We start from the raw sequence: 23,360 nt of genomic DNA, 5'->3' as shown, positions 1-23,360 counted from the left end.
AGGATAGGTTTTAAAAAAATTACAAACATAAATAAATTAGAGTTATGTGGAAAAAAAAAACAATTAGAAAAAATGTTTTTATTTTTGTGGGTTTGAATCAAGCAGATCACATACTGTCCTACCTCTTTTGAGATATAGAGGGATAAACTGCTTGAAATTGAAACTGTGGAGGAGCATGTGATTACCAGAAATGGTGAATTCTAAAGTAATGCCAGGGGAATGAGTGGGAGGCGAGTTCAGGATCATTAGAGAAGAAAGAATTGACTGGCCAAGATGTCCGGAGGATCACATATAGATTTCACAATTTAGAAACAATGACAAACAAGGTTTTGGAGAGAGAAACAGCCCTCAGGGAATGAGGGGGCTTATTCTGGGGGGTTTCTGAATGCTCACAACAAGGAGATAGACAATAATTGATACAGTCTGGAGGCACGAGTTGCAGAGTGTAGGGAGGGGAGAAAGGAGGACAGTGCGGAAATGACAGTGAGGGACAGCAAGTCCCCCGCACACCAGGGCGTCATCATGTAAGAGGAGAACAGCTTGGAGCTAGGGGCAGAACTCCTGGAGGAGAGTGGTGTCTGCACGTACAGGAAAGGTGAAGAGAGTGCAGCAACACTGCTGAAATAGGGTGTTTTGCTGATGATATACCATGAGTTCCAGAGGAAATTGAGAAAGAAAGGGGCAGGGGTCAATGTGGGGATAGACAGAGTATGTAGGGACTAGAGTTGGGGTGATGGGCGGGACTTGAGAGCCTTTGGTCTCTGCTGGTGACTCATGTGAAGGGAAAGTAGGGTGTCATGGGCTTAGTTCTGATGGTTTCCTCCTTACATTAAATAGGGAGGGGGCATTGGGGAAAGGCACATTTCTTAAGAGCAGCCATAGATTTTGGTCCAATATGAAATTTTTGTGCTGCCATAGAAACTTGCATAAACTTAATGGCTTAAAACAGCACAAATTTACTATCTTACAGTCGTGCAGCTCTGGAGTTCCGTCTCACTGGGCTAAGAGCGAGCTGTCACTAAGGCTACGTTCCTTTTTGGCAGCTTCAGAGAATGTTGCCTTGTGTTTTCCAGCTCCTAGAGGCTGCCTCTACTCCACAGTGTGTGGCTACCTTATTTCACTTTCGAAACCAGCAACATTGCATCTTTCTGACTCTTCCGTCTGACAGCTCACAGCTCTCTCTGCCCACAGCCAGGAGAGGTTTTCTGCTTCTGTAGACGCCTGTGATTACATCGGACTACCCAGGTGATCCAGTGTAAATTGCTCCTAACCTTCATTGCACTTGCATGGTCCCTTTTTGCCCTGTAAGATACTGTATTCATAGGTTTCAGGAGTCGGGTTTGGTGCTTTTAGTGGGGTCGTTCTTAGGCCAGCCCCCGGCCTCTCTTCCTGTGGATGCTGGTGCAGGGCACATAGGATCAGGGCATGGCACCTGGGTCAGTGTGTAGTTCACGCTGAGACTCTGGCTTGGGCTCTCCCCGCACGTTCAGATCTTTTGCGGGGCCCTTTTGAGGTTGGGGACAGGCTTAGGCCTCGGACTCATCTCGGAAAAGATGAAGGCCCTCAGTATTCTGTGGACCAGATCAGTCCATCACATGAAGGGCTTATGCATTATTTGGAGAAATACATTAGTTGAATAATTGCAGTGGTCTTGTATGCTATATTAATTTTTCAGTTGTTGATTTAATGGAGCTTCACAAATATCTCACGTCTAAACATCTGACAGGCTAGAATTTTGGTACCATTTGATGTTGACCTTGAGCCAGAAAGGTCTGGTTCATGAGACTTTGGTTTGGTTTCTTGTTGTTAATGTCAGTTTTTTAGTTGGTCTTTGAAACTGCTGTAGAGTCAAGAATGTTTTTTATCTTGCTAATATTTTACATCCATTATAGAGGTGAGCTAATGTTCCCATTCAGTATTGAATAAATTGAGAACTACTGTTAACTTTTGTCTTTAATCATACATTAAATAACTAATTTAAAAAAAATCTCAGTCTTTCTTTACAGATTAAAGTTGTTCTTAGAGGAGTTCCCGTCGTGGCGCAGTGGTTAACGAATCCAACTAGGAACCATGAGGTTGCGGGTTCGGTCCCTGCCCTTGCTCAGTGGGTTAACAATCCGGCGTTGCCGTGAGCTGTGGTGTAGGTTGCAGATGCGGCTCGGATCCCGAGTTGCTGTGGCTCTGGTGTAGGCCGGTGGCTACAGCTCCGATTGGACCCTTAGCCTGGGAATCTCCATATGCCGCGAGTGCGGCCCAAGAAATAGCAAAAAGACCAAAAAAAAAAAAAAAAAAGAAGAATTTATAAAAAAAAAAGAAAAGAAATAATTACCTTTTAGCTATAATACAAACAGTAATCTGCAGAAGTAATTTTGAATTTTTCATAAATGGTGATAAACATAGCTAAGGATTGTTGGGCTTTGGATTACATTTCAGCACTACTTTTAATGTTAATAGATCCATCAGTCCCAGAAATATCTGTGATAGAAGATTTAACTAACCTAAATTCCAAAGTAGGTCACTGGGTCAGTAGGTTATTAGGTCAAACAAAGGTTTATTGTGGTTTCCATTTTTTTAAACCCAGATTTTTTTTTAATCTAGTTAACCATTTTAATTAATAATTTAGAAATTATTAATAATTATATAAAATTAAAAGTTTTTCTTTGAATTACATGAATAGTATGAAAATATTCTGTTACTCATGTTTTGTAGCAGTAACATGTTGCTTTGTTATTTGTGTTTTGTTCTCTGGAATGGATAACATGTATTTTATGTTCTTATGTGTAGCCAGGGTTCTAGTATTGAACAACTAAAAATGAACATTGGAGTTCCTTAGTGACTCAGAGGGTTAAGGATTTGGCATTGTCACTGCTGTGGTAAGGGTTCCATCCCTGGCCTGGGAACTTCTGTGTGTTGTGGGTGTTGCAAAAAAAAAGAAAGGAACTCCATATGCCGTGGGAGCGGCTCAAGAAATAGCAAAAAGACAAAAAAAAAAAAAAGGAAAGAGTAAAAGAAAACAGACGTAAAATAGCAGCGGTTAAGTTTTTATGATTAAAAAAATAATTCATGTTCGTGGGGAGAAATTTTAGAAAATGCTAATAAGAAACAGAAAAAATGGAAAGAATCCATAAGCTGATTACTCAGGAATAACAACAGTTGATACTTCAGCGTATTTGGATTTATGTTAGATATATTTTGATGCCACTCTTAGTGCTGTTGGATATTGAAATCTTCTGACTTTACTATTTAAATAATAGTGCCATGAATATAAAACTTTTGATACATCTCTGAATATTTCCTTTTTTTCAAAGTGAAATTACTAGGTCCAAGGACATAAGTGTTTCAAGTTATTGATACTTCTCACCAAACTTTTTTTTTCTTTTTTCTTTTTAGGGCTGCACCTGCAGCATATGAAGGTTCCCAGGCAAGGGGTTGAATTAGAGCAGCAGCTGCGGCCTACACCACAGCCATGGCAACACCGAATCTGAGCTGTATCTGCGGCTTACGTCTCAGTTTGCGGCAACAACACTCGCTTAACCCACTGAGTGAGACCAGGGATTGAACCTGCATCCTCATAGAGAAAATGTCAGGTCCTTAACCCACTGAGCCACAATAGGAACTCCGTCACCAAACTCTTTTTAAGAAAGGGAGTCTTGATTTACTCTCTTAGTGTTCAAGTCTCCATTTCATGTCTCTTATCACCAAAGTTATGAAATTGTTACTAAATGTAATAGACACTTTAGAGTCATGTTTGGTCCATGCTGCTGTATTGACATTGTTGACTTTTTGCAACACTCTTTTCTTTTCTGTAACAACAAGTCCTTCTTGACTTTGTTTTGTCTCTAGTTGATATTATTATTAACACTAACCATACTTAAAACATATTGAGTGGATTTCCTGCGTGGCTCAGCTAAAATGAACCCGAGCATCCATGAGGATGCAGGTTTGATCCCTGGCCTCACTCAGTGAGTTAAGGATCCGGTGTTGCCATGAGCTGTGGTGTAGGTCACAGGTGTGGCTCGGATCTAGCATTGTTGTGGCTGTGGTGTAGGCCAGTGGCTGTGGTGTAGGCCAGTGGCTGTGGCTCCAAGTTCCCTAGCCTGGGAATTTCCATATGTCAAGGGTGTGGCCCTAAAAAAAAACCAAAAACATTTTGAGCATTTTTTATTTACTATATACTGTCCCAAATGTGTAACATATTTCATTCTTAGAACAACTGAATGTGGTAGGTATTACTATTATCTCCACTTTAGAAGTGAAAAAAATGATTCATGGAGATGAAGTGACTAGTCTCAGACCCACAGCTGATAAAGGGGCTGATCCCTAAATCACACATAGGAAGTCTGTTTTCAGAGCTCATTTTTAAAAATTCTTTGCTCTACCTCTTCCCCACTTCACCAGCTACTCTTCTGCCTGTTTCCAAAATACTAATTTTTTTTTTTTTTTTTGCTTTTTAGGGCCTCAACTGCAGCATATGGAGGTTCCTAAGCGAGGGGTTGAATCCGAGCTACAGCTGCTGACCTACACCACAGCCACGGCAACTCAGGATCCAAGCCATATGTGAGACCTACACCACAGGTCACGGGCACACCAGATCCTTAATCCATACAACGAGTCCAGGGATTGAACCTGCATCCTCATGGATACTGGTTGAGTTCCTAACCCACTGAGCCACAACAGGAACTCCCAAAATATTAATTTTTCATTGTTTCAGCCTGAGTCTTTTTTGTTTTTTCTCGTTTCGTATGCTTTTCCTAGAGAAGCTCATCTAATCATTATCTTTAATTTTACGTATTTATGTTAATGGCTCCCACTTGACATCTTCTCCCAGTTCTTTCCTGAGTTGGGCCAAAGCCATACTTCAGTTGCCTGCTGGATGCTTTTCCTCTTGCATGTCCCACAGATACTTTAAACACAACATGTCTGAAACTGAATCTGTCCTGAAAAATATTTGTGAGTTATCTGTTCCATAGTGACTAAGAATATCATTCAAGCTAAACAGTCAAGGTTCACATCTCAGCCTTACTGCTGAGCTTGACCAGCTTTCCTCTTCTCTTTGTGTTTCAGTTTCCTGTAAAATGGAGATAATAACAGAGACTGCCTCATATGATTGTTGAGTCTTAAATGAGAGAAAACTTCATGAAGAGTGCCGAACACTTAGCATAGTTTGAAAAATGTTAGCTGCTTTCAACATCATTCCTTCTCACTTTCTCCTAGCTTATTCTTCCTGTGTTACGTATCCGGCCCCGCAGTCGGTTCTAAACCAGAAGCTGAGGGATATTATTGACTGCTCCCTGCCCCCAACCTCTGCTAAGTTGCCAAATTATGTCTCATCTTCTCAGTATCTCTTAATAGTCCTATATTTCTCCCTATCCTCTCTGCCTCTGAGTTATTTTGCCTGAACTGTTACAATACTCTACTTCTAGTCTCTCTAATTCTAGTCCTGCCTCCTTCTGTCCATTCACTGTTGATGGCTCAAAAGAACAAAGCTATCAATGCCACTTTCCTGCCCAAAACCTTTCAATATCTTCATTGTGGGGGGTGGGGTTGCCTTCACATGGCTTTTCACGATCTACTCACCTCATCACTATCACCTCTCACCACCACTTGTTACCCCCATCCCCAGGTTTTTGCTCTAAAAATACTAAACTGCTAATCATACATAGGCCACTTGTAGTCCTCTGAAACCACAGTTCCTTTTCATGTCTCCAGACCTTTGCTACACTGTTCTTTTGGCATAGATTAAATTTCTCTCTTTCTTTGCCTGGTGAATGCTGATTTTGTTCTTCAGATCTTAGCTTACATATCACTTCTTCAGGAGGCTTCCTTGACTGCTGTGTCACTCCTCATGTATTCATAGAGCACTTTGTGCCTTTTCTCAGAAGCGCCTCAAATACAGTGGCTGTGTTTGCTTTACCCTTTCAAAGCTACAGTATTGGACTGGACATTTGTATTGTATTCAGCAAATATTGCTGAATGATAAATATATAAATTTTTAAGGATTTAAAAGTTCATTTAACTGTAATATGTTTTTACTTAAGTTTCTTTGATTTCTAGTCAGGAATAATTTTTACCTTTATTAGCCGTTTGTTTTCTTTTTGGCCCATTTAGTTATACTTTTTGTTCATTATTTATTTATTTTTGGTTGAGTTTTAACCTTTTTTGAATAACTTTTAGAGACCCTTATATGGTAAAAAGTATATTCACCTTTTGTCATGCTGCAAATGTTTAAGCATTTTGGGGGGTTTTTCAGTGTTGACTTTGTATTTGGTATCCTGTATATCATGTCCTTTAAGTCCTCACAACAACTTCCTTAGGTAACAATTCTCAGGCTTACGCTAAGTAAGTAAAGTATCCAGAAATTTTCGTTCATGACTGTAAACTCATCTCCAGGTCTTAACTTCTGCACTCACTGGTTCTCCAGCATGCTGGGTTTGTTAGGTGCTTTAATTCTGACTATCTCTATCCCGAAGTACTTAAAACTAAGTAGGACACTAGGATCTGGCTTCTGAATTTTGTTGCATGCACATTTTAGGAATTAAGTGTCATTGCTCTGGTGTTTTTGACTTAGACCTCTTATTTTTATTTGTCCTTTAGTATCCAAGGATATTTTTTGTTGTTGCCATTAAAAAAATCCTTTTTTGTGCTCAAAAATACCTCCCTCCTTTTCTTTTGTGCTATCAAAAAATAGCCCTTTTGTTGCTCTCATATTACATATACAGCATATTCTTGGTTTTTAAAAAATTGAGTATGGACATTGGGTGGGTCAGAAGCAAATTCTGAGTGTGAAGTTTTGCATTAACTTTTGTGTGGCAAGTTGGGTTGATCTTGGGTGATTCATGTACTCACAGTGCTCATTGAGTTTTTAGTATTTGTCAGGCATTCTGACAGGTCCTAGAAATAGATGAATAAGTAAAGCCAAGGAGCTCATGATTTAGAAGAGTGTTAAAAATGAGAATGTTATAGTGATATCTTACCTCTACAGTGAAAAATACTAAGAATACAGCAGTTCCTGATTTTCCTTATCAGTGAAAGTACATTGTTAATTGAAATTGACAGGTTTTTGAAGTTCTTTCCACAACAGAAATTTTGTCTTTTGAATAAACTTATCCCTAAGTGTTTTATTCCTTTGATGCTGTTAAGTGGGTGTTTTCTTCATTTCTTTTTCTGATTATTACTGTATAGAAATGCAGCTGAGTTTGTTTTTGTTTTATTTGTTTTGTTTTTTCAGGGCCACACCCACAGCACATGGAGGTTCCCAGGTTAGGGGTTGAATTGGAGCTGTAGCTGCAGGCCTATACCACAGCTCACAGCAACACCAATCCTTAACCCACTGAGTGAGGCCAGGGATCGAACCTGCATCCTCATGGTTACTAGTGAGATTCGTTTCCGATGAGCCATGATGCAGCTGAATTTTTTTTTTTTTTTTTTTGGTCTTTTTGCCTTTTCTAAGGCCACTTCCTCGGCATTTGGAGGTTCCCAGGCTAGGAGTCTAATTGGAGCTGCAGCTGCCCGGCCTTCGCCAGAGACACAGCGACTTACACCACAGTTCACGGCAATGCCGGATCCTTAACCCATTGAGCAAGGCCAGGGATCGAACCTGCAACCTCATAGTTCCTAGTCAGATTCGTTAACCACTGCGTCATGATGGAACTTCTCCTGCAGCTGATTTTGTGTCCTACTTTGATGTTTATTCTAACAATTTTTTTTTTTTTTGGTAGAGTCTTTAGGAGTTTCTACATATAAGACCATGTCGTCTATGAATAGATAATTTTACTTTAGATGTTCCAATTTGGATTCCTTTTACTTGCATAATTGTTTTAGCTAGTTCTATATGTTGACTAGAAGTAGGGAGAGGTGGGTATTCCTGCCTTTTTCCTCATCTTAGAGAAAAAGGTTTCAGTTTTTTTACTGTTGGGCATGATATTAGCTGTGGAGATTTTCATATATGGCTTTTATTATCTTGAGGAAATATTTCTATCTCTTGTTTAGTGTTTTTAGCATGAAAGAATATTGAATTACTTCATATGCTTTTTCTGTGTGAAGTAATATAATTGTGTGATTTTAATCCTTTGTTCTCAATGTGGCGTTTTCACATTAATGGGTTTTTATATGTCAAACCATCCTTTTATCTCAGGGATAAAACTCACTTGGTCACGGTATATGATCCTTTTAACATGCTATTGGATTTGGTTTGTTAATATTTGGTTGTGGAATTTTGCTTCTGTATTTATCAGGGATAGTAACCTGTAGTTTTTACTTATGGAGTCTGTTGGGCTACGGTAACAAGGTAATATTGACTTTATAAAATGATCTTGGAGGTGTTCCTTTCTCTTCAGTTTTTTGGCGGAGTTTGAGAAGGATTGGTGCTAATTAATTCTTCTTTAAATGTTTGGTAGAATTCTTTAGTGAATGTTTGGTCCTGGGCTTTTCTTTGTTGAGAGGTTTTTGATTACTGATTCAGTATCCCTGTTAGTTACAGGTATGTTCAGATACTCTGTTTCTTCATGATTCAGTCTTGATGGTTTCTGTATTTCTAGGAATTTGTCTGTTTTCCTTTAGATTATTCAGTTTGTTGGTATTTAATTGTTCATGATAATTTTTTATGATCCTTCGTATTTCTGTGGTATCAGAAACTTACTTGGTCACGGTATATGATCCTCTTTTTTTTGTTCTTTACTAAAAAAGCCCACTTTGTTTCCTCTTTTTTTTGTTCTTTACTAAAAAAAACCACTTTGTTTCATTTCTTTCTATTTTTTCACCTCTTTTGTTTCTGCTTTATCTTTATTGTTTCCTTCCTTCTAATCTTTATTGTTTCCTTCCTTCCTATTTTTTTTTCTGCTTTAATCTTTATTCTTTTTTTTTGTTCTTTACTAAAAAAACCCACTTTGTTTCATTTCTTTCTATTTTTTCACCTCTGTTTTGTTTCTGCTTTAATCTTTATTGTTTCCTTCCTTCTGCTAACTTTGGACTTTTCCTAGTTCCTTGAGGTAAAAAGTTACGGTCTTTATTTGAGATGTTTCTTCTTTTTTAATGTAGTATTTACCACTGTTAAGTCTCTCTTAATGATACTTTTGCTGCATCCCATGTTTTGATGTGTTGTTTTTGTTTATCTCAGGATATTTTCTAATTTCCATTTTGATTTCTTCCTTGACCCATTGATTGTTCTACAGTTTGTTTAATTTCTACATATTTGTTAGTTTTCCAGTTTATCTTGTACACTGATTTCTAGTTTCATTCCATTATGGTCAGAAAAGCCACTTGATTTGTCAAATTTGTTAAGACTTGTTTTACTACCTGAACGTGACTGTCCTGTCCTTGTGAATGTTCCTTGTGCATTTGAGAAGAATGTGTATTCTGCTGCTGTTGGGTGGAATATTTTGTTAAATCGATTGGTGTATTGTGTTGTTCAGCTGTTTCTTTTCCTTATTGATCTCTGTCTGTGTTCTGTCCATTATTGACACTGGGATATTGAGATCTGCCCTTATTGTTTTGCTGTTTCTTGGTTCAGTTCTGTCAGTGTTTGCTGCAGATACTTGGGTGCTTTGACGTTGGGGTATTGCTCCATATATCTCTGTAATTGTTAAATCTTCCTGATGAATTTGACCCTTTTATTATTATATAATGTCTTTCTGTCTCTTGTAACATATTGTGACTTAAAGTTTGTCTGTTAGAAGTACAGCCCCTCTTGCTCTCTTGGTTGCCATTTGCTTAGAATGTCTTTTTCCAGTCTTTTACCTTCAGTCTCTGTGTGTCCTTAAATCTAAAATAAGCCTTTTGTAGATACATATAGTCGAATCTTGCTTTTTTTACACATTTACCTACTTTGTCTTTTAGTTGGTAACTTGTCCATTTGCATTTAAAGTAATACCTGATAGGGAAGGACTTACTGTTTTCACTTTGTTCATTGTTTTTGTCTGTCTTGTAGCTTTTTGTCACTTTTTTTCTCTTTTGTCCTCCTTGCGTTTTAGTGATTTTTTTTTTCTTTTTTTGTGCGTGTGTGACCATGGTTTGATTCCTTTCTAGTTTCCTTTTGTGTGTCCTCTATAGATGTTTCCTTTGTGCTTACCATGGGTCTGCATAGACGTCTCGCATTTCTAATAGCCTGTTTTAAGCTGATATTTAAGAACCTGCTTCTTACCTCCCTCCTTCCACCGCACTTCTGTCACAAATTATGTCTTTTTATATTGTGTATTCATTAATGTGTTTTTATAGTTACACTTTTTATACTTTTGTCTTTTAACTTCTATAGTAGAATTAAAAGTGATTGTTGTAGTTTATTTTCAGTTTGTTTTCTTTTAGAAAGAATTTTTAGAGTTTAGCATTTATGTGTTTTGACGTTTCAAATCTTGTTTCAAAATTATTTTAAAACGTTTTTTATGATAAATTTCTATGTAAGGTGAGTAAATCTAATAAAACTTTTCTTATTTAAACAGAATTCTGAGACTCATGGTCAGCCCTACAGAAAAATACACTGAACTTACAGTTTCTTGAAGAATCAGTTAAAAAGATCCCCGAAATACAAAAGGTAATGAAAGAGTTGCATCTGGGACTGTACTTTGAAATGACATTTTCTCAGGAAAATGGGAATTACACCAGCCTAAGAGAAAAGATCTGAAGATACTGACATTAACAGTTTCCTCAAAGAAATATTCCAACCTGTTATCACTACAATAAAGTTCACAGTATCCCACACTTAAATCTGAGCCTGCAGCCCAGGATCACTTGACATTTTAGGAAGCCTCTTTTGTGAGAGGCAAAGGCCAAAGCCAAAGAGAAAACACTAAGAGGAAATGGAAACCAGGTAGGCAAGTAAAAGTGGAAAGAAACGAAAAACTGTCATTGGATAGTTTGACAGGTGCGAGGAGGCTGAATCCATGAAACGTGAGGCCAAAAAATAAATGAAATTAGAAATGGAAAACTCAGTGGAAGGGCTGAAAAATAATCCCAATATATTGGAAGTAAAGCAAAGAGAAAATGGAGAGAAAAGATGAGAGAATTGGAGCAACTGTCCAGGATTCCAGTGTTTAAATGAGGTGCTTCCAGAAGGTGCACAGAGGAGCTAAGGGAGAATGAGAGACCAGAGGGGGATTCAGCAGAACTCTCCAGAAATCAGAGGATACACGTGTCCAGGTAGGAAGAGCCCACAGAGTTACCAGTACAGATAGGAAAATTAGTCCTCAGAAGGGCATATCACTGTTAAATTTTAGAACGCAGGGGAACATCCAGGATAAGAAAAATCATAGGTCATACATAAAGGATCAGAAATCAGAGTGACTTTGGGCTTCTTGAACCCGCACTGGAAACTTAGAAAGACAGTGGAAGGAAAAATGATTTCCAATTCAGTATTCAGAATCTAGCTAAACTGTTAAGGATCAGCTAACGACAGTTTTAAACTTGTGGTAGCTCAAAAACTATCTGCCATGTTTACTTTCTGGGGCGGTTATTATTATAGGAGGTACTCAACAGAAATAAAGGAGTAACTAAAAAATGAAGCCATAGGATACAAGAAACAGGGAATGCAGCTGAAGTAGAGCCCCAGGAAATCAGCAGGGTGATGGTGAAGAGTGATCTCTGGTCACAGCTGGTCACCACTCAGTCATCCCTCCTGCATGGGAGAGCCAAGAGAGAGCTGTAAGAACATTCATTGGGTAGACTTCATAATGCCTGTGAAGATAGGAAGAGTAGATTTGGACAAGGAAGAGCTCGAGTCTGCATTGATAAGTATATAGAAAACTAGGTACATTATAAAACAAAACAATGAGGGAGTTCCCGTCGTGGCGCAGTGGTTAACGAATCCAACTAGGAACCATGAGGTTGCGGGTTCGGTCCCTGCCCTTGCTCAGCGGGTTAACGATCCGGCGTTGCCATGAGCTGTGGTGTAGGTTGCAGACGCGGCTCGGATCCCGTGTTGCTGTGGCTCTGGCGTAGGCCGGTGGCTACAGCTCTGATTCAACCCCTAGCCTGGGAACCTCCATATGCCTTGGGAGCGGCCCAAGAAATAGCAACAACAACAACAACAAAAAAGACAAAAAAACAAAAACAAAAACAAAAACAATGATTAACTCTAGGGGAAACTATTGAGAAAAAAAAATTGTAACATACAGTATGGCTCAACTGTGAATTGCACTTGTAGAGTCATAAAAATGTTAACTCTGAAAGTAACCACCTCACCAAACTCAAAATATTGGGAGTTTGGGCAATCCTGCTTGTGTATGAGCTAAGGATGGGGAGTCAGAATTAAATTATTTTTTTCTAGTAGAATTTGGCAAATGATGCCTTAACAAAAATGACCCTTTTGAGAGCAAAATCAACACTTTCAATAATTACATTGGGACAACTTGACTAAATTTAGACTGTGTAGGCACCCTACCTAAAACAGAAAGGATCAAGAGATGATAAAATAAAAGTTATTAGAGAATGGGAGATAAGTCCTAAAGGAAACAGTTAAAGAGATGAAAGTGGTTGGAAGTATGAAATGAGGCTCAGAGGACTCCTGATATTTAATAGGTCTTGTAAAACTGGACAAGCATGCTTTATGAAAATAAATACTAAGTTTTAAAATAAGAGAGTGGAATGCATTAAAAATGTTGAAACACCAACTGTACACGACTCTGACAAGTGGCTTCACTGTGAAAGGGAGCAAAAAGTTGGGCAGTACCTGAAGGGGGTTGTTGGGTCAGGGAGTTTTTGTTCGTTTTAAGGTGAAATACTAAGGCATTTATCAGAATAATCCTGTTATCAAGGGAGGAATCAGTGATATGGAAATGGAAAGCCTTGAGTAATGCCAGCAGATGAGACTCAGAGGACAAGTAACACCATGTCATTAGATATTTTTTATAATTAGATTTATTTATAATGCAGAATGTGTTATAAGAATTCTTTTCCAAAGATGGACAGTGAGATTTCCTATTAATTGTATGTAATGTTGCATGCTGAACTTAAAACATGCCTGCTTCTATAATTGGCAGAGTTCAAATTGCTTATAAAGTTTTAGTTATTAATACCTCCCTATTTGATTAATATTTTTTAAAACATTTTTTTTTTTGTCTTTTTGCTATTTCTTTGGCCACTCCTGCGGCATATGGAGGTTCCCAGGCTAGGGGTCAAATTGGAGCTGTAGCCGCCGGCCTACACCAGAGCCACAGCAACGCGGGATCCGAGCTGCGTCTGCAACCTACACCACAGCTCACGGCGATGCCGGATCGTTAACGTTAACCCGCTGAGCAAGGGCAGGGATCGAACCCGCAACCTGATGGTTCCTAGTCGGATTCGTTAACCACTGCGCTACGAGGGGAACTCCTAAAAGTTGTCTTTAAAATGATGTTCATAAAAAGCACATGCAGTCCTTGCCCTCCATTGTCATAATAGTGGCGTAGTGCCTACCCAGCTGGGAGGTGTGTCACTGAATGACTTGCAGCTCAAGTCGCTTATATAAAGAAGCGATAGATGCCTAGTTGTAGCCTGATCCTTTAATTTGTGAACTTTGGGTTCCAGTGACTGTAACTGATCCTTTCAAAGACGTATTACTACATACCATGCTGGCCTATTAATATCAATATTTAAGAAAAAAGCCTTTTAACAATATTTAATCTGTATTAGGCTATCTGCTTGAAATGCCTTGCTGTGAGTAGGGCATCTTGTCTTAGAAAAGTGAATCTGAAGAATCCACAGCATGATAGGGTAACTCTGCCTAGTCTTCCTGCACTGAAAGCCCAGGTCCTGGAATCATCCCCCACACAAGACCTTGTGGTTGTCCCCAAATTACCGCTTGTGTTGTTAAAGTTCATGTGACACTGTTTAATTGAGGGGTATCTATTTTTTTTTTTTTGTCTTTTTAGGGCTGCATATGGAGGTTCCCAGGCTGTGGGTCCAATCAGAGCCACAGCCGCCGGCCTACACCACAGCTCACAGCAACGCCAGATCCTTAACCTGCTGAGTGAGGCCAGGGATTGAACCCACAACCTCATGGTTACTAGTTGGGTTCATTAACCACTGAGCCACGATGGGAACTCTAAGAGAGTACTCTTTTAAGAGTTGTTAGTTGGGCCTACTTTGCTTCTTCTTTTATCTTTCCCTTAAATACAGCACGTCTATCAATGGGATGGAAAAGTAGAGAAAAGATCTTAGTCTAGACTATTAGAGATGTAGTTTTATGTTGTTAGCTAGACAATAATAATGTCTGGAAAAATATTGTTATCAAGAATAGTAAAATACCCTAGTAAAACATCTGTCTGTCTTCTAAAACATCTTGGATTCCCTCCCACTATAGCATGGCCATAAGCATGGCCCTTTAGATCCTGTATCAAATAAGCCCTTATTCTTGGGGTCTTCTTTTTCCCCCCTTGTTTGCCCTATTCTCCTTTCTGATAATTAAACAGACATGTACTTGGTGCCATATAAGGCTCAGATCTGGTCTTTAAACTGAGACTGTTCTTTTATTATTATTATTAATTTATTTTTGTCTTTTCTAGTGCCACACCCACGGCATATGGAGGTTCCCAGCCTAGGGGTCTAATCAGAGCTATAGCCACTGGCCTGTGCCACAGCCACAGCAATGCCAGATCCAAGCTGCATCTGCGACCTATACCACAGCTCACGGCAACACCAGATTCTTAACCCACTGAGCAAGGCCAGGGAACGAACCTGCAACCTCATGGTTCCTAGTTGGATTTGTTAACCACTGAGCCATGACAAGAACTCCAAGACTGTTCTTTTTTAATTCACCCAAATTGGTTCTTTTACCTTTGCACTGTTCTTTTTGTTGTTGTTGTTGTTCTAGTGATGGAACTAATCTCTGTTATTACCATGATGATAAGTATGTGTTTTGGACCAGAGAGCTGTGCTTAGGTGATCTTGAAAGTCTGTTCTGACTCTAAAATTCTGTAATTTTGTGTTCCATCCTCTAACGTTGACCCAGACACTTAAAATCACTATTTTATCTTGGAGCTGGTTCTTGTTATTATTACCTCTCAGTCCCTCACGCAGTATCTTTTAAGAACTCAGCCCTTCACAGTCCCACCTCTGCAGCTGTAACCACATAGGCAATCCAGCATCACATACCCGGGGTTATTCTCTTTTCCTCTCAAATGTACATTTGAAAACAGTGAAAGAATGTTTCGGGGAGTTTGTTTTGTGGCACAGAGGAAACAAATCCAACTAGGGACCATGGAGTTGTGGGTTCCATCCCTGGCCTCTATCAGTGGGGTGGGGATCCGGCGTTGCCGTGGGCTTCGGTGTAGGTCACAGAATTGGCCCGGATCCTGCGTTGCTGTGGCTCTGGCCTAGGCCGGTGGCTACAGCTCTGATTGGACCCCTAGCCTAGGAACCTCCACATGCTGTGGGAGCGGCCCTAGAAAAGGCAAAAAGACACACACACGAATGTTTTGGAATCTCAGGTCCTTTAATCTTCTCTGGTTTAGTTACACATTATTTTACACTATTTCTTAGATTTTAAATAAAAATATAATAGTTAAAATAGAATTTCTTATGCCTCAAAACTATTAGGATATTTATTAGAATTAAGGTGGTTATTCAATATTTAACTCATGGCTATAAAATAGAAGTATCTTGTATGGATAAAACCTGCCTTATACATTAGCAAAACTGTATGGGATATATAGAGACAAATTTTAGGTTTATGATTAAGTTTTAAAACAGTAAATTTGAATTCCTTCAGTGTGAGTATGAAACTCTATAATAAGGCTCTTCTCAGAGTTCCCAGTGTTGGTGCACCAGGTGAAGAATCTGACTGCCATGGCTTGGGTTGATCCAGAGGTGCGTATTCGATCCCCAGCCCAGCACAGTGGCTGAAGAATCTGGTGTTGCCATTGCTGTGGCTGGGACTCAGTCCCTGGCCTGGGAACTTCCATTTGCTCCAGGTGCAGCCATAAAAACAAAACAAAAATACGGCTCTTCTCTACTTGTCTTGCCTTCCCGCACCACTCCTGTTCTCTCCCATACTCTCACAATTAAAACTTCCCTTTGTAACATGCCTATTATTTTTCTCTAAAGAGGAAAGTTTCTCAATTATGATGCTCTCTTCTCTCATAAAAAGATCTGTGCCTTTGCCAATTGCTATTCCTGTGGCTTAGAATCCTTTCAACGATTACCTCTTCCTGTTTTTTACTCTTATTTCTCAAATTTAAATGTTCGCACAAATCACATGGGGACCTTGTTAAAATGTAGATTGTGTTTCAGTAGGACTAGGCTTGGGGCTCTGTATTTTTCACAAGCTCTCAGATGGTGGTGGTGGTCCTTGAACCACATTTTAAGTAACAAGAATCTAGACTGCCTGGTAAACTCACTTTAATCCAGAATGTTTCTTGTACTATAATTACTCAGTTATCAGTCTCCCTGTTTAATTGCAGATTTTGCCAGGAGTGGCTGTGTCTTTCTTCCTTGTGTTTCCAAAGCCAGCCATACAGTGTAACAGAAGACCAGGCTTTCAGCAGATGTTTATCATCCATTAGGTGTGGTTATTATATCCTGTTTACAGTGACATAGTCATATAGACTGAATAGTAAAAGTGACTTTTAAATTTTTCTCCCTTGTAGTCCTTTTGAAAAAGGAATAAAAGCGTTAAGATGTCCCTTAACTAAGGATATTTCCTTAAAAATGATGTCCCAGCCTTTGGTACAAACATTTTGAGTCTCTGTGATAATTAACATAATGTTTCTGAAGATGACTGTGTTTGTAGGAATGAGTTTTTTAGAAAACTGGAGTTTCCATTGTGGCGCAGCAGAAAGGAATCTGACTAGGAACCATGAGGTTGTAGGTTTGATCCCTGGCCTTGCTCAGTGGGTTAAGGATCTGGCATTGCCACGAGCTGTGGTGTAGGTCACAGATGAGGCTCAGATCCTGTGTTGCTATGGCTGTGGTGTAGGCCGTCAGCTATAGCTATGATTTGACCGCTAGCCTGGGAACCTCCATATGCTGTGGGTACTGCGCTAGAAAACAGGAGGAAAAAAAAAAGGGGAGAAAACTAATGACCATTTATTTTTCTTTCCACCCAAGGAGAAGTGCAAATGTCTCCCACGAGACGAAAACGTGGTATGTTATGTTGTTTACCGTAAGCTGCAGTAAAATGAGCTCACTTGTTGACAGGTAGGTTTTTAGAGACTTTTTTATTTTGAATTATATAAAGCTATTTTAAAATTTATTTTTAGAGTAGTGGTATATATCAAACTGATAAAAGGGGTCATGCCTAAGCCATTACTTTTACCTTCTGCACTGAGTAAATGTCGTGTAATGATAAGTAAGGTGTATCATTTAGGGCCAAGGTCAGCAGCATGATGCTTGTATTGGGATGGAACCTTGGGCTGTAATTTCGGGTGACTGGTCAGAGCTGCTCTGAAAGAAGACATGACAGTTGCAGATATTTCCTTGGCACTTCTGAAATCATCTGCCTTCTTATCTGTTGGTTCTGACTTCAGCCCTTTTAAGCATCTTATGACTCATGGGAGGTAACTATAGTTAGGATTTCATTAGTTGAAATTACAACCTTTTTTAAATCTTACTCTTGGGAAAGGATAATCCTCCTATTGTTTTGATTTTAAGATATTCATTTATTCTTAATTTTTTTACATATTAACATGTCTAACATTGATATTCATCACAATTAGCTTATCATAGTGCTTTTTTGTGTGTGTGTGTGTGTGGTCTTTTTAGGGCTGCACCCGCAGCGTGTGAAGGTTCCCAGGCTAGGTGTTGAGTCAGAGCTGCAGCTGCCAGCCTATACCACAGCCACAGCAACGTGGAATCCATGCCGCATCTGTGACCTACACCACCGCTTGTGGCAATGCCAGATCCTTAACTGAGTGAGACCAGAGGTTGAACCCGCATTCTCATGGATACTAGTCAGGCTTGTACCGTTGAGCCACAGTGGGAACTTCCAGCTTATCATAGTTTAATTGGTAGCATTTTTCTTTTTTAGTGGCACATAAAATAAGTCTTAAAGTATTGGTGTCTTGAATTTGATGAAATACAGCAAAGTTTTTAAAAAAAAAGCCTACTCTCTGACAGCTAATGTGCAGAACACTTTTTTTTTGTCTTTTTGTTGTTGTTGTTGTTGTTGCTATTTCTTGGGCCGCTTCCGAGGCATATGGAGGTTCCCAGGCTAGGGGTTGAATCGGAGCTGTAGTCACCGGCCTATGCCAGAGCCACAGCAACTCGGGATCCGAGCCACGTCTGCAACCTACACCACAGCTCACGGCAACGCCGGATCGTTAACCCACTGAGCAAGGGCAGGGACCGAACCCGCAACCTCATGGTTCCTAGTTGGATTCGTTAACCACTGCGCCATGACGGGAACTCCCAGAACACTTTTTATATCTTGTTTCATTTAACTTCACAGTAATTCCATGAGATTTTCTAGATGAGGAGTCTGTAGGTCAGAGAGGTTAAATAACTTGTTTGAGGTCTCATAGTAAGTGATAAGCTGGAGTTATGACCATTATTGATATGTTCCATTCTAAGGTTCCTGTGCTTTTGTTACCGTATACTGAGTGATTCTTTCATAAGGGATTCAGGATTTGTAGCTCCACTTGTACACGAAGTGACTTTTGACATTTGGGGGCAGCTTTCTGTGAGGTACATAATGAAAGTAAATACTCTACCAGAGGAGTTCCTATTGTGGCTCAGTGGTTAACGAATCCGACTAGGAACTATTAGGTTGCGGTTCGATCCCTGGCCTTGCTCGGTGGATTAAGGATCTGGCGTTGCCGTGAGCTGTGGTGTAGGTCACATGTGGCTCGGATCTGGTGTTGCTGTGGCTCTGACGAAGGTCGGTGGCTACAGCTCCAATTAGACCCCTAGCCTGGGAACCTCCATATGCCGTGGGTGTGGCCCTAGAAAAGACAAAACAAACAAACAAAAAATACTCTACCAAAGCTGGAGACATAAGGACCAAGGGGTTTGACCAGAGACCTGCCTGCACCACTGCCATAGAGTCGGTGGAAGCTGTGTGGTCTTCCCCTCAGAAAAGATGTTTATTCACTACTCCTGAGAGAGTAAATGTGACATTTGGTGTTTTGCTTCTGAATGATTGCCAATTCCCATTCTAGACCATATGACATCTAAGTGCTCAGACATAAAGCAGTGGTTCCTAATCTGAGTTCATTATCTCTCTGAATATCATGAAAGCTATGGACTGTCTCCTCAATAGTAAGAATTTACATACAGAGTTTTAAAATAAATTGCATTGTACACATGGAACCCCAAAAGTCTCCTCATGGGCCTCTGTGGTAGAAGATTTGAAGATGATCTCAACATGGGCTGGTGGGCACTTTGTAGGCCACAGAAAGAGGTGGTTAAAGGTGTGTGTAGTGGGTTCATGACTCACTTGGGACTCTTTAACGTTGCTCCTCAGTAAAAGAGTTTGCCCCTGGTGCCCTTGATTCCCTTTGTTAAAAGACACTTGCCCCTGGTCTCCCCATAACCAACCCCTTCTTGTCGCTTAGGTCTCAGCTCAGGTGCTCCCACCTCAGCAAGGCCTTCCCTAGCCACTCAGACAAATTTCAAATGAATCATTTTACATAATGGCAAATACATTGATTTTCTATAGATTTCCACTGGCCATTAAAAGTTTGGGTTATGGTATTTAACTTCTGGTTAAATTCTTGTTTATGGTAATAATTTTTTAAAAATGTAAAACATAGCTGAACTTTAATTGTCTATGAATAGTAGAAAACAGGTTAGTAGTTAATGAGTTTGAATTTATGCAATCTTAACTCTACAAAAATCCCAGCATATAATTGATTTGATTTACATGTTGTTGTAGTATTGTTGTAATAAATCTACTCTTATTTCTTCTATCCACTTCCTTTTTCTTTTAGAGATGATGGTAGTATTTTTGATGGATTGGTGGAAGAAGATGACAAGGACAGAGCAAAAAGGTAATTCAGTTTAAGATGTAAAATAATAAATAAATGAGTAATAAGTAAATGAAATAGTAAATAAGTAGTAAATCAGTGATTTCCAAAAGTTAATCTGCCTTAAGAACTTAGATATATTAGCCAGCTGGAAAAGCTTAGAATATCAGTATGTAGTTTGTAAATTAGATAAAATTATCCTCTAAAAGTGCCCTTCTCACTGTGTCATATTACGGCACGTAGCATTTACGCAACGTCACTGGAAAGGTTAGTCTTCCTCTGTTGACCTAGGCAGGCTTTGCCTAGATTCACCCTTACTGTTTCACTTAACCTGCTCTGCTCCTTGGAAGCAGTGTAGCTACCTGCAGAGGAGGTAGGGGATTAAGTCTCACCTCCCATGGGAAGGGACAGCTGCATGTTTGAAATTCTCCTCTAGAAAAAAGAGTTGTCTCTGGCCTGTTTATTTATTTCTTTACGGACCCGTGTATGTTTACCTTGTACTTTAGGTTCTCTGCCACTGTATGTTATTTATTGTTGCTTGGTTTGCTCCAGCTTGGCCATTGGGAGGTCTTTGAGGATTTGCATCTGTGTCCTTTGACATGCCTCCATTCCCCACCAGAAGGGGAAGGAGGCGAAGGAGAAAGAGGGGGAAGAGTTGTTGAGGAGGTGTCATTAAGTAGGCCATGGGATGGGATCTAGACCCCTGGTGTTGATGGTGGAGGTTTGACCATAAATAGGGCCCTCAGTGATAATTTTAGTATCAAGAGGGAGGCTCAGATCGCTTCAGCTGCCAAGTTTGTAGTCACTGAGAGTGAACAGTAAATACTTGATGATTTTTGTCCCAGTCACACAAAACCATGTGGGTGCTTAGAGCAGGGTAGAGAGGGTAGGATGGCATTATATACAGATACAGAACATGAACATGTAATGAGTAATAGTTCCCAAATAGCTGTATTTAACAAACATATGGTACTGGGATAATAAAAATAGTCACATAACCAGATAAAACTAAATACGTCAGTAAATGACTAAAATATATCTAGAGAGAAGATTTGAGGAAGGCACTACAGCTTTATTCAAGGAAATAAAAAGACCCGGATTTGAAGCTAAAAATGTATAGGATAACTTTTTTCCCTTAATCTCATTCTAATGGGGGAAAGTTCTTACAAAATATTTCAAGGTAGAGATAGTCACTGATGAGATGGAAGTAATCAGTCTTTTCTGGAATGAAGAGGCAGAGCTCTAAGGAGTCGACTCGGGCAGTTTTAAAGGCCAAGTTTATAGATGGAAAAGGTGAGCTAAGAGGGTTCTGTTTGCAGAGACTCCAAGGGTTAAATAGTGTTGTTAAGGGAATAGAAGTACTGTCTATGGCTGTGGGAAGCCTTGGACAGAGAGAAGCGCTGGAATTAAACCGTGTTGCATTCTGACCTCTGGGGCCTGTTACTTTTGAGGTCAGGACTAGGGCTGAGTGCTTCCAACCTGAGATGGCAGTGATAAGTGATTTCTGTATATTTCTTATGCTGGAGTCAGAATACCTGTTTTGAATTATTGCTTCATGGTAGCTGTATGATCCTGGGCGTGTTCTCTTTTATGCCTGAGTTTTCATACCTATAAAATGAAAATTAATAACAAAGTCTTCTTCATAGAAATTAAATGAAATTTCATAAATGTTTCCAGTAGTGCCTAGCATATAAATAAAGAGCAAATAATGACTCTAAATTTTACCCCCATTCATGTCTTCAGATAGTTCATATATTCTAGTTCTCAGATGCTTATTTCCTAATTACTTCTTTCTAGAGGAATATAACTAGGTCTAACTTCCTCTAGTTTATGTCCTTTAAATGTCAGACAGGCAATTTCACCATATCTAAATTCTCCACACACCACCTGTCCACCAAAACCAACATCTCATGTTCAATAGCATTATCCATAACTTGGAAGTCTTCAGTTTTCCTTCTGCTTCCTCACTCCAAACCAGATTTGATGTACCTAGAATTACTAGTCGTGCCTGCTCACCCTCAGACCCACCCTGTTCTGCAGTGCTACCCCTGCCGTGGTTTATAGCCTGGAGTATTGCACTTGTCTCTTCAGCGGTCTGCTGGCCTCCACTTGGGTAACAGGGAGTTTCAGTCGTATTTGTTCACTGAGCCCGTTTGACCAAGCATTGATCCTTTCACTACTCTGAAGCCGGAAGAGTCTTTTTAACAGGCACTTCTTTTCACATCATTTCTTTGCTTAAAACCTTTCAGTGCTTTTCCATGGCTTTTGCAATTAAGCTAAAATCCTTTTGTGTAGCATGAAAACTTGATGATTTTTTTCAGTACTTTTCCCTGCCACCCACCCACCCACCCCTAATGCCGGCATAGCTGGGCACAGAAAGCCATATTGGGCATGCTGAGCCACTTGTAACAGGCTTTCATCTTTGTGCAAGTTTCCTGTGTCTGGGTTGCCCAGCTCACGCCTGCCACTGCCCCTTTCTCTCTCAGCCGTCACCACTCAGTGCAGCACACTTAGGAGTTTCCATAGGAATTAGATGAATTTCTTGGAATGGCTCCTTTCCCCAGGATTCCTAGCCCTTGTTTATCACAGTCTGTCACTGGAACAAAGCACTCTCTGTTTGCTCAGGGAGTCAGCTAGTTTTTATTATGTTTCTTAAGTTTAAGCAATTGTGTTTTTCCCTAGTACTAATACAGAATAAATGCTTTTTCTTTACTGAAAAAAAATTGAATTAAATTAATATAATTCTCCTGTGACCTTTTGGGAAAGTAGTATACTTTGTTTAAAACAAAAACTGAATTCTAAAATCTGATTTCAAGAGTTCCTGTTGTGGTGCAGCGTTAACGAATCTGACTAGGAACCATGAGGTTGTGGGTTCGATCCCTGGCCTCGCTCAGTGGATTAAGGATCCAGTGTTGCCGAGAGCTGTGGTGTAGGTCACAGACGTGGCTCGGATCTGGCGTTGCTGTGGCTCTGGTGTAGGCCAGCAGCTACAGTTCTGATAAGACCCCTAGCCTGGGAACCTCCATATGCCCCGGGTGTGGTCCTAAAAAGACGAAAGACGGAGTTGCCGTCGTGGCGCAGTGGTTAATGAATCCGACTAGGAACCATGAGGTTGCGGGTTCTGTCCTTGCCCTTGCTCAGTGGGTTAACGATCCGGCGTTGCCGTGAGCTGTGGTGTAGGTTGCAGATTCAGCTCGGATCCCGAGTTACTATGGCTCTGGCGTAGGCCGGTGGCTACAGCTCCGATTCGACCCCTAGCCTGGGAACCTCCATATGCCGCGGGAGTGGTCCAAGAAATAGCAAAAAGACAAAAGACCAAAAAAAAAAAAAAAAAACCAGAAGACTAAATAAATAAATAAAAAATAAAATAAAATTTGATTTCACAGAGCAGGTAATTAAAGGTATTGTAGAATGACTAATGGCTCTGTAAATAATTGTATTTACTTCTCTCGGGAAGTCTCAGTGCAACTAAGAATTTGCTACTAGTTACTG

The 23,360-nt window shown here is 39.9% G+C and overlaps 1 protein-coding gene across 9 annotated transcripts in view; it reads left to right on the top strand.

Moving 5' to 3' along the window:
• The window catches only part of CLOCK (clock circadian regulator), a 121,875-nt gene that overhangs the window by 44,538 nt on the left and 53,977 nt on the right, over positions 1-23,360 (top strand). For 6 of the 9 annotated variants that reach the window (XM_047798758.1, XM_047798757.1, XM_047798756.1 and 3 more), the window contains 3 exons: positions 10,434-10,525; positions 17,014-17,103; positions 19,833-19,892. In XM_047798758.1, coding sequence (XP_047654714.1) covers positions 19,835-19,892 — 58 coding nt within the window. In that variant the 5' untranslated portion in view covers positions 10,434-10,525; positions 17,014-17,103; positions 19,833-19,834. The other 3 variants (XM_047798753.1, XM_047798752.1, XM_047798755.1) reach the window with 3 other exon arrangements.

Source organism: Phacochoerus africanus, chromosome 10 (genome assembly GCF_016906955.1).
Source record: "Phacochoerus africanus isolate WHEZ1 chromosome 10, ROS_Pafr_v1, whole genome shotgun sequence".
NCBI lineage: Eukaryota > Metazoa > Chordata > Mammalia > Artiodactyla > Suidae > Phacochoerus > Phacochoerus africanus.
This window is presented reverse-complemented; position numbering and strand designations above follow the sequence as displayed.